Here is a 12,500-nt window from a genome sequence, read left to right as displayed (position 1 = left end):
CGCAGTATGGTTACATAGCTGTCTCGCCAAAGCATGCTTTTGGATACATGGAAAGCGGAGGCTTGCACCAGGTGCAAGGCGAAACTGACCCCGGTGTTAGAAATAACTCTCCAACTTTCTTTAGTCTTTGACTTTGATTTCTTCTGATAATTTTATTTGTGTTGTAGGTAATATTTCCCAAATTGGTACCTCACCTCTAAAATAGAATCATAAATCTTGAGGGGTTTAGAGGCATTGCAAGCTTCCCCAAAAGTGACGAGCGGGGGGCAAATTTAAATTGAAGAAAATTGTATTCATATTGAAGATAAAGTATTGACGTGAATAGTAAATAAGAATTGGTATGATATATCTCTTATTCTATTCTGGCAGAGTTTGTACACAGACCAAAAACAATTATTGTGGATTGGTCACTTTGCTTCTGAGCCCTATGGCTTTTGTTGACATTATATCTGACATTGTTCAAACTGTATATGTAGTTACTAGTAAGCTCTAAAAATGGTTCAAAACTAAACTCTTGTACTAAAAGAGATTTTAAATAGCAAAATTCTTCACGTTTCAAATTCAACTCAGAAATACAAACCTGATTCGATTTTTCAGTTCATAGCAATTTTAATAAGCAAGATACTGTACCAGTATGATCACCAAAGGAAGGTCTCAGTTTAATATTAACTGTTAGTGTCATACTTTGGAAAGTTCCTATTCACGTTAACAAATAAATGGAAAACATAAACGTTTCCTGATTCTGGTGAAATGAAAGCAGGACTTGTCACTTCCAACAATTTACAATCATTCTGTTTAAAGCATGAGAAGCTCTTCTTTGATTATTTACAAAACACCATATCCTTGGTTTTCCCTCCACAACTTTTGTGTGAGCACATTTCTGATCCTAGTTGCTTGGTGATAGGTACCCCTTATTGGATGGCAGTTTGTCATGTTAAGAAGACGCCTAATAATATCCCTGAGTCTTCTCTGGTTTGTGGCAGCATCCACAATTCCATCAATCTGTCTACACAAACTCTCCCCCTGTTCGATACAAATGTTATTTAACACAATACATGCAAGAGTGTTGTCTCTGACTTCTTCTTGTGTACTCTCACATTTCCTCTGAAGGACTCGCCATCTGCCTTTGAGCTCACCGTATGCCTCTTCAATGAACATTCTTGCCCTGCTTAGCCTGTAATTAAAGTACTGCTGTAATGAGGTCAACACAGCACTAGTATAAGGTTTCATCAACCAGCTTTGAAATGGGAAGGCAGAATCACCTAAAATCAGTGGAGGGACATTAACACCTTCAACATCTTTTCCAATATCAGGTATTGTTTTTCCACGTGTTATTTTACTCCAGAGGTTGGTTGAATGAAAGATTATCGAATCGTGGGAATTCCCAGGGAATCCACAGCTTGCCCAGACAAATCTGCGCCTGGCATCTACCATGCCCATGAGGACAATTGAAGAGAAAATTTTTAAATTGTGGTACTCTTTGTAAGCTTGTAATCCACCTGCAGGACACTTCAAAGGAATGTGGCATCCATCTATGGCAGCCCAACGGCAGGGGAACTGCCGTAGTTCCTCCATATCCAATATTTTCTCCCGGAATTCCTCTTCGTTTCTTGGGAAATGTCGGGTAACTTGATCACTCCACAGATTGTTGACAATTGCCTTTGTAACTTCACTTACAATACCGCATTTGTTGAGTTGCCTAGGCCGGTCATCTCTGTTATTGTATAGAAATAGTCTCCTCGAGCCAAATGGTAAAGGCAGACTGCTAGCCTAAATGCTGGTGGAATTGGATCCTCTGCGGCAGTGTTTCGTTATAAATCATGTTCAATTCGGCTAAGAATAAAATTAAAGGTTTCCTTGGACACACGGAAAGTCTTCTTGAACCTAGTTTCACTGTATGTATTCCATACATGATCAAACCAACCGTTGTTTCATTGCAGACGTCGGCAAGATCGAGCTGCTACAGCCTTCTCCGAAGAAATGAGGAGTGTAGTAAGGACAAAAATTCGTAACAACCACATCCGCCTTGCTTCCAAAAGAAAAAGAATCTTCTGTTGTAGTTCTACCCGTCGTCTTCTCGAGTCTTGCAGGAATTTTATTTGCAAGAGTTTCCACTTTGTTTTCGAATACCGCGCCATATATTTAAAATGAATACTGCTTATTCAATTTTACGTGGCTCTACTAATATCTGAATTAAGTTCGAATCTGGCACGACATCTGAATCAAAGTCGGGATTCTGGCGTGCTACGGTCGAACCTAATTGCAATTAAGTTCGGCACGGCAGAAGCACGACGTCTGAACCAGGCCTCAGGCCCGTTTTAAACGTCGCATTTTGCATGTGCCGAATCTAATGCAAATAAGAAAAATTTATTGTTCTGGCTCACTTGCATTACATTCGGTTCATGTAAAATGCGACGTTTAAAACGGGCCTAAGCACCCGTTTCAAATAGCGCTGATAAACAGCATGTTAAAAGTCTAAGCACCCATTTTAACACGGTTAGCTTTCAATAACTGTGTGACTCCCATGTTGACTTTGTTGGCAGCCATGGCTCGCACATTGTCCACATTCGTTTTTTTTTTCTTCAAGCGCACACAGTGTCCCTTTCACTGAAATGCATGTACATCTTGACGGACGGTTTAAAAGGTAGTGTTAGAGCAAAAATATGACAGAATTTCAAAGAATTTCAAACCAAATCAGTATACACATGCTAAAAACGAAACTGGGTGAGCGTCAATTGTGTGGTATCAAAGATATGAATGATCAAAATTGAGAGGTCGTACCTTCTAGCAAAATTTCTTATTGGACAAAGGAATGTCCACAGGCTTGACGCGCAGGGCCCCCGCACAATCTGTTTGTGTAACGGTTTGTAATTTTATAATAAGTGTATTGGATTTATCGTTTGCTTCTTCTGTAGCGATATATCGATAAATATGTGCATGGACTAACGCTAAACAAACGTTGTATTACCTTGCTTGCGGTGTACTGTCGTTCTTTCGCCTCATAAGTGGTATTTTGAGCGATTTTGAAGATTTACTGTGCCTCTCAATGGAAGGACAAGGGTAGAAGCTATTGTTTTTCCGGAACGGCTCCACCACCAGAAAATCGCATCGCTCCGCTTTGAAAATTCGCAGGACAATCGCCAAAAGACTCACGCCTCTTCTCGTACTTTTCGATCGAAAATTCATCCAAACGGCCCGGAGCTAGCCCTCGAAGAAAATCAAAATCCCTTCCGAGCGGTCGAGATGCGTAACACTTTTCACGTGTGCCAGCCTGCTGATCGTCTTTTAGGTTTCTGATTGGACGCTGTTTGAGGTTGACACTTGGCTGGCACGAGAGGAAGGTGTTACACATCACGACCGCTTGCCGGAATGGGATTATGATTTTTTCGAGGGCTAGCTCTGGGCCATTTGGATGAATTTTCGAGCGAGAAGTACGAGAAGAAGCGTGCATCTTTCAGCCATACTCCTGCGAAGTTTCAAAGCTTTCTGGGGAAAAATTGCCCGGTGCTGGAGCCGTTCAAATAATTAACATCCAGCCTTGTCCTTCTATTGAGAAGCACAGGAAACAGCGAACTCGAAATCTTCAAAATCGCTCAAAATACCAGTTCTGAAGCGAAAGAACGTCAGTACACAGCAGGTAAGGTAATACAACGTTTATTTAGCGTTAGTCCATCCACGTATTTATCGATATATCGCTACAGAAGAAGCAAACGGTGATTCCAATGCATTTATTATAAAATTACAAACGGTTACCCTAACATATTGTGCGGGCTCCCTGTGGACGCAGAGGTACTGATGGAGCACGTCTATTCCAGTCGACGGAATTCCTCACCACTTCCCAGGTCACCTCTCTTTCTTCTCTAGACAGAGCATCGCAGTACACCAGAGGGATCCCGAAGAGGTTGATATTCAAGCAGCTCAGGAAGAGAGTAAATTTAACCAAGCAAGAAAGGAAGCCTTAGCGGCAATACATCTTGACCATCCTTTGATTTACGATCAGTACAACCTTTGTGCAATGGTGGTGGATGGCACTTTGAAGCTCCTGAAACTACCCATGCTGCAGCACATGTGTGAAGACCTTGGCCTCGATATACCACCCAAGTCCATGCGAAAAAAAAGCCCCATAAATGGCATTGTTAAAAGACATCACTAGCAAAAGTACTTGCCAAAAATGATTTGGTCACTTCGTTTCCTGTCAATTTGGCCTGGACGGGACAACGAAGGGCTGACTCGTGTCCAATCGTCAGTTACTGCTCATTTTATTTTAATAAGTGCGCATAACCAGGCCCCATAAATGGCACTGTTAAAAGACATCACTAGCAAAAGTACTTGCCAAAAATAATTTGGTCACTGCGTTTCCTGTCAATTTGGCCTGGACGGGAGAACGAAGGGCTGACTCGTGTCCAATCGTCAGTTACTGCTCATTTTATTTTAATAAGTGCGCATAACCAGATTTTCTCTTTTATTAATTACCCTTTTTACACCCTTACCTGTATGGCCTCCCATGTCTTTCGATCATCCCTATAACTTTTACGAGATTACTGAGGACAAGCCAGTAAAAAAATTCACCGCCCCTTTAGGAGCCAACCATTAGAAAAACGACGAAGGTGGGAGTATTCAGTCTACAACTTTTTTTTTTGCTTGCAGGTTATACGTATACTTGAAGCTTTTTTATTAATTTAGTTGTGGTTCTTACCAGTGCATTTTTTCTCTACTCTCAACAGGATCTGTACGTAATTGTATTAGAGGCGTCGGAAAGTATTACAATGAATTGCTCGTTTCAAACCATCCAATGACCATCTTCCTTGGTAATCTATTTATACAACATACGTATGTAAACGAGGATGCAATTTTATTCCTAAAGAAACAAAAAGAACAAAACAACGCTTCTCATGCAACGATAACGATATTAATACACAGCATGAATGGATCAAAAGAAACCTTTCGTTAGGTTGCGTGACATAAATGTTTACCAAGTTTGAAGGTCAAAAGTTCAAGTTAACAACATCTTAGCGGCAATTACAGTTTTCCCCAGAAGTTGTCCAGTGTTGAGTTTCCCGTAAACTTCTCTCAATTTCTCCTCAACTTGGACTGTGAATCCATTTGCGATCCTCCTGGGGGTGATGCGCTGTTGGCTCAAGGGATCTACTTAACTATATATATATATATATATATATATATATACATATATATATATATATATATATATATATATATATATATGCACAAGTTACGAGGGTCTCTTGAGCCAACAGCGCATCCCTGCCCCCCAGGAGGATCACAAATGGATTCACAGTCCAAGCCTTGGCGAAATGTAGTAAATTAATGAAGTTTGAAAGGACCAAGGACGGACAACCCCTGGACGACATTTTTCATTGGGAGAAAAACTTTTTATGCCCTGAACGGGATTTGAACCCACGTCCCCCTGACCTATTCAGTTCTATTCAGTCCTACTCAGTTGACGAAAGGAGAGCCCACAGAATAGTTGGGATTCTACTCTAATATGACCTGATATGGATATTTTTGCTGCGCCATCGTCAAGTGACATTCCCGTTCTGTTGCTAAATCAGTCTATTGTGCGATTAGAAGGGCCTGGGGAAGAAGACCGTTGTGTACGCAGTCAATTCGTCAAAAGGTATCTTTCATAATTCCGTTTCGGAATCTGTAATCACCTTCGGAAAAAAAGCATTTCGACAAGTCTAAATAAATGAGGAGACGACTACACGAAAGAGAAAGGCACAGAATTTAAGCACGTTGTCTGGTGTTATTGATCCGTTCCGAGTTGTGTCAATCCGATCCGATCCGATCCGGATTTTGCCAACGGCCTCATTTATGTCTTTGATACCGCACAATAGACGCTCATTCAGTTTTCGTTTTTTAGCATATTTATACTGATTTGGTTTGAAATTCTTTAAAGTTTTGTCATATATTTGCTCTACTACTACCTTTTAAAAGCGTGCCCTTTATTAAATGAAACCGTCCGCCAAGTCGTGCATGCATTTCAGTGAAACGGACACTGCGTGCGTTTAAAAGAAATGTAAACAACTACCAAAATAATTCTCGATACCTTTCGCATTGCAGTGGAGTACATTTCTTGTACCTAAAATATTAAAAATATTAACTTATCGTGTGAATCACGATGCCTTTTGACAGAAAACTAAACATATTTAATATGGTAAATAAGTTCAGTTTGGAAATCGCGATAAAAAAAGTCACTTGCATAAACCAGTATTAATGAAAATGTCTTTGAATTGAGTAATATATGGTTCACGTTCGGATTTGTGCCCTCAAATACGATTTTCAGTCACTTTTAATACTTCGAAAAGACTACTTCGCATTTTTTTAAGCTGTCCAAGCTACAAGCCGGAAATTAGTCAGTTTGACGATTCTATATGAATAATTAGCATCAGTTTGCTTTCAAATTTCGCGTCATTTAGCTCGCTCAGGTTACAAACATTTCTGATATTTTCGGAGGGAAGCGTTCCGAGTTCGTGCATGAAACTTGACACAAAAAATGAATAATAGCAATATTTGAAGAATATGAAGTAAAAAGGTTATAAAATGAGGTACCAGGTACATTTTTATCGCGTTATATATCACCCATTTTCCATTTTTATGTTATGCGGCCTTTGAGGATGTTCTTTAAAGAGTTAAGAAAATCACAATTTTAACATATACGTAAACATGGAAATAATAGTCAAGTCTTAAAAAATGATTTGTCTCAGATAAATGATGAATTATTGCAATAGGAGCAATAATCAATGCATTAAAAATAATAGAATAAATATGTAGCTAAATAACATAGTAAATGTAAATAGAGTTTTAGTTTTCAAATCATAGGATGCAAAAAAACCAAAGCCAAAACAACAAACCAGGTAATTTTACAGAAAAATTCATTCCTGAGTTGATTTTAGACAACAACAAACAACATTATACAGCATTACATCGTCTCAGTATGACAGCTAGTTGGAATAATATAAGACCAGAATTTTAAAACAACACATTACAAATTTCAAAACACAGTTCAGTGGTTATGGCACAAAATTTTCCAAAATAAGCAATTAAATTGATAATTTATATATAAGTTGTTGAGTAAATCTATATGTGCATTTGCAACAAACACTAGAACAAGATCACTTCCTTTTGAAATTAAGGAGCATAATTATCTAGGGAATAAAATAAATACAAAAGTACTTCTGAACTTACCTTTTACATTGCAGACCAATACTTTGGGAACAATACTTTAAAACCAAAGTTTGCGAGAAAACCTCCCAGCAATATTGATCTTCAAAATTGGTGTAATTATGTCAACAGATAGTTAATCGAGGGACTGGTTATGAAACCTTAGAACCTTCAAAAGCGAGTACAATGTCGTTGCAATCGATGTTGAATTGACCGTGACCCTGCACAATCTTTTGTTTTCGCTTCGCACGGGTTTGCAAATTAGTTGCGCATAATTTAATCGAAGGATTTGATTGGTTATCTTCTCGAACAAAGGTGTATTTTGTGCAGGGTCAAGGCGGAAAATACGGACAAAAACATGAAACAAAGGAACTTCTCGAGTTTCATAACCATCTCCATGTATTAACTGTGGTCAACATTAAAATAAAAGGCATTTTTAGTCGAAAAGAACATATGCCAAAAAACCATAGTCCGTGCATAATCAACCTTGATTCCTATGAAAACACAGGAACGCATTGGGTAGCATGTGCACCATTTCATGAAAATAAAAAGACTTTACGGTATTTCGATTCATTTAGTATGCATTAGAGCGAGCTTCAATCGAGTGTCGTAAAACCAAAACCAAAGTAATTACTTTGGCCAATCAAAAAGGATGGAGGCAATCCAGTAAACCAATACAATTGTATAATGTTTGGCAAAAGCATTTCTATGATTTAAACGAAAAATTATATTTAATATTAGAGAAGTTAAACAAATTTACTAATATAATTAATTTTGAAGTATTGTTTTCATGTATGTCTTCTATTGACAAGCACTAAATAATGAATGGATCATCGAATACTGATCTGATTTAACAATAAAAACAAACTTAATTTTAATTGATAAAAAAGTTCCCACTACGTTTGGACAAGTTGACCCTTTTTTGGACTAGTTTATCACTGGAAACCAGATTGACATGTGAATAACGCCATCACATGTCATCTCCCTTCCTTGGTACTGAATCATCCCTAACAGAACACACACATAGACACACCCAAACCCAGTTTCACGAGCCATAAAATATGCAAGGTACCTTCGGGTCATCAATATTCAAGAAAAAAACCTACAAAAACGGCAATGGAGCGATTCACCCCCGAAAACTTATTTTATACTCAGCTTTTTATCAATTACAGCATGAACTGAAGAATCCGAAAGTTAATGGAAATTAAAAAACAAATTGCACGAGATAGTAATAATTTGAACCTATTTCAAAACTCTTCTTGCTAACATTGGATGTCTTCTTTTTTTTCTGACAGACGTTACTATTTAGAAACAATCATAAACATTGAACAGAACACAGATCCCAAGAAGGGAAATCGTTTTCTCCTTGAACTTCAACTAGGCCTGTATGGATCAGACCTAAGTTTCCGGCTTTCAGATTATATCTTTGTTCCAAATGAAGAGAAGGAGCTTTGCTTTCCCATAGGAATGCAATGGGAGAGCTCTGCAACAGTCTATTTTGTGCTGCCTGTCAAGAATCAAGGAAAATGGGTTCATCACTTTGCTTCTCAGCTGATCAATACGTCCAAAGAAACTAGTGATTTAAAGTTCCATGTTATTATTATTGATTTTGAGAGTCAAGACATTGACATTGAAAGAGTGTTTGATGTTTGGCCATTAAAGGAACGCTACACATTGATCAACATGAAGGGACCTTTTTACAAAACATTGGCTATACAGAAAGGTGTTGAAGCTGTTCCAAATGGAAATGATATAGTTTTTCTATTTGATCTTCATATTGATGTTCCTATTGGACTTCTGGATTGTATCAGAAAGGTGCGTTTTCTTAAAACGAGTCTAGTTTGAAGGGTATTCTAAAACGGGTGCAATTTCTTCTCACCACCTTGCATGATGCAAACTGTGTTGTATGCATCTGCGTAAAGACTTTCTTACAGCAGTTTTGGATGAATTATCACGGTAGTTTGTTTTGACAGTCGAACTGTTGTGGATACTTTGTCTCAATGGATGATCCATCCTTTTTCCTGTATTTGCTTTAAGACAAATTATCAGACGAACTACAGTGGAACCTCCATGTAAGGGACACCCTTGGGACCAGGGAGGTGTCCCCTGAATAAAGGTTGGGTTGGATACAAAGATTAGTATGAACAGTTTCCTGGGACCAAATTCTGTGTCCCCTGAATGGAGGTGTCCCAAAGGAGAGGTTCCAGTGTATCTCAATTTGCCCAAGCTCATCCCAGATGGGTGATCTGTCTCTAGGAAAAATTCACCCACTTAGAAGAACCTCTTAGTATTTTAAAGCATACAGTGGAACCTCTCCTTTGGGACACCTCCATTCAGGGGACACAGTTAAATGGTCATACTAATCTTTGTATCCAACCCAACATCTATTCAGGGGACACCTGCCCTGGTCCCGAGGGTGTCCGTAAATGGAAATTCCACTGTACTATGAAATCCTGCATCAGTTATCGTAGGCCCAGAGTTTGCACGATAAAAATATTGTTTGCAATAAGTTGTTTGTATCTTTTTTTATACAGCACACTATAAAGGGCAAGATGGTTTATGCACCAACAGTGGGGCGGCTTGAGTGTGGCGTTTTTCCAAATGATCCCAAAGGATTTTGGGAACAAGGTGGTTATGGGATTTTAAGCGTATTCAAAGCAGATTGGAATAAATTTGGAGGTATTATTATCATGTTCACTACAATTCCCCATTTCAGAAACTTAGTTGGGTTGACCACAGGAGCCCCAAGCTCACTACATGAAAACGTACTTCACTTTTTAGCGGTGTTGTGAAATAAAGGTTTGTACCCAACGGTTTTGTCTCAAATGGCGTAAAATGTAATGTTTTGTGAAAAAAGTTGGCTGACCTTTTTGCCGCTATGTTTTCTTTGTTGTTTGCCGGCGTCTCAGACCGTTTTAAAGCGTTTTGGGCGAGTTAGCACTAATTTGGTGTTTCATTGCTCAGGCCATCCAAATGAAATGTTTTGTTTCCCATCGCCCGCCCGACCCATTTTTCTCGAAAAGTAAAAAAAAAAAAAAAGGGGAAAAACCAGATTCACTAGTCAAACAAGCAAGTACTTTAATTTACAAGCTCACGATCTTGTGTTATTAACAACAATTGGTATGATATGATGTCCTTGTCTTTAATTAACATCGATATATATACTAAGTTTTTTAAAGGCTGTTTAGACATTTGGTAGTCGTGTTAATATACATCTTTTACCACCTGATTATAAATCTTACAGATTAAAAGTGAAATTTAATATGCAAAAGAAACTGACCGAATGTTTCCTTGGAAAAGAACATTTCGTCAACACAACTTTTTTCATTAAACAGTAACTTACAAAAAGTCTTGCTTGACAGTTTCAATCTTATTATGGGGTCGACTGAAAGTTTAGTTTTAACACAGAGCTGCATTCGAGGCCTGTTCTCCCTCTTCTTTCCGACTGGTGCTGTTGCCGTTTTCGGCTCGGAGACAACAGGTTTCTCGCACATTGTAACCAGGCTTTCTTACTTAGCAACCCAGACCCCTTCAAGTGTTCATTAATTTTTTTTTGCCCGCCCGACCCACCGTCACAAGAGACAGGCTCCGGAAAAGACTCCTCTTAGCGCTAGGTCGTCGAAAACGCTTCAAAACAGTCTGACACGGCGGCAACTTTTATTCACAAAACAACACATTTTATGCCGTTTGAAACAAAGCTGTTGAGTTCCCATACAAACCTTTGTTTTGACGCTTCGTAACACAACACCGCTAGAAAGTGAAGTACGTTTTCATGTACTGAGCTTGGGAAATTAGATTGTGATACATTTCTTTTCTTTTTATTACTGACCTGAAACATTTAGTTTTTTCGATACTAGATTATCCGTTATTTTTTCAACAAGGTAATTAAATAAGGCAATCAACTCAGCATAAGTTTCTCTTAAGTCACATGCATCGGTAAGGTCGGGTAACGAAGAAAACACTTAGTAATAAAAACGTGTGAGTTTGTAATGTGGAAGCTGTCAAGAATAATTTGCAATTTACATGACTGTGAGAGCTTTTTGGAGATTTTGTCGCAAAAATCAATTGGCAACATGATGGTTATGGAAGTTTAAATGCATTCAAAACAGATTGGAACACATTTCAAGATATGTTTTCCCACTCAAAATACATACTTTGGAGTGTGTTCCAATCTGTTTTGAATACAGGTAAAACTCTATAACTATCGTGTTGCCAAATGATTTTCGCGACAAAATCCCCCAAAAACCACTCACGGTCATGTGTGTACCACTCATACTTCCACAGTAAAAGCCCATAAAAATGTTGACGTGTTAAATCGTCTAGCGTTAGGCAGAGTAAAAGACATAAGTGGGCGTTTCAGGGGTTAAAGGGTTAAGTTGTATATGACTGTGTGCTACCCTGTCCAAATGCCATATTTCTTAAAACAACCTGCATATTATGAGGATATTAATGTGCGAAAGTAAATATCCTGGACTTATTGTATGGCCAGTGCTAGCTCCCTCATATGGAATTTTAATGTAACATCTTAGTTTTCTCTTTTTAAACTTTTTATTTTAAAATTTAGGAATGAACGTTAAAGAATACACTACCAAGTGGGGAGGTGAAGACTGGGATTTGGTTGATCGAATTCTCTCAGCTGGACTGGAAATTGAACGACTCAAGCAGCCTGGTCTGTTCCATTACTATCATTCACGTACGGGCATGTGGCAGTAGACTGTGATCATTTTGTTGATTCTTAAAAGGAGCCTCGAATCCAACAAAAATAGTAAATTCAGTAACATCTGCAGTCGAACTTGTTAATTTTTTTTTCAAATAAAGCGTTTGTGTCACTACAGAATAAGTTAAAACTGGAGGAAAAATGTTAGAAATAGTAGAAAAGAGTGTCATTGTTGGAAGGACTGGGATTACAAAAAGGCGAAATCACTAAGATATCTCTGTGCAAAGCCATCAATAGCCTTGCAGGTAGGGAATGGAACCTTGAAATAAGTGCAAGCCCTTATAAAGGTCTGAGGGACACTCAGTACTTGATAACTAGAAATAGATGTTGAACATTGCAAGTTTTAAATCCACTTTCAGTCAGCGCACAGAACAATTTTCTTTTAGGCTGTAAAACGCCATGCTCCTTGATTTATTGCTATCAGAATGCATCATGGGAACATGTACAACTATGAAAATGTCAACAGATGAAATGAAATACATGGATATTACGATACGCACCTTCCACTATAGAGTGACTGCATTTTGAAATGTAATTTTTACGTGGGATGCCACAAGCATACCAGTCGAATATATATTTTTATCTTCTTAGTGGTCACAAA

At 38.4% G+C, this 12,500-nt stretch overlaps 1 protein-coding gene across 3 annotated transcripts in view; it reads left to right on the top strand.

Annotated features, from left to right (window-relative positions):
• LOC138011265 (beta-1,4-N-acetylgalactosaminyltransferase 3-like) overlaps positions 1-12,317 on the top strand; it is a 22,079-nt gene extending 9,762 nt beyond the window's left edge. For all 3 annotated transcript variants that reach the window (XM_068858213.1, XM_068858215.1, XM_068858214.1), the window contains exons 3-5: positions 8,478-8,997; positions 9,717-9,861; positions 11,747-12,317. In XM_068858213.1, the coding sequence (XP_068714314.1) occupies positions 8,478-8,997; positions 9,717-9,861; positions 11,747-11,895 (814 nt within the window). In that variant the 3' untranslated portion in view covers positions 11,896-12,317. The remainder of the gene's footprint in view (positions 1-8,477; positions 8,998-9,716; positions 9,862-11,746) is intronic.
• The last annotated feature ends 183 nt before the right edge of the window (positions 12,318-12,500 follow it).

Source organism: Montipora foliosa, chromosome 7 (genome assembly GCF_036669935.1).
Source record: "Montipora foliosa isolate CH-2021 chromosome 7, ASM3666993v2, whole genome shotgun sequence".
NCBI classification, from domain to species: domain Eukaryota; kingdom Metazoa; phylum Cnidaria; class Anthozoa; order Scleractinia; family Acroporidae; genus Montipora; species Montipora foliosa.
The sequence above is the reverse complement of the archived record's forward strand: the minus strand, read 5'-3'. Positions and strand labels throughout refer to the sequence as shown.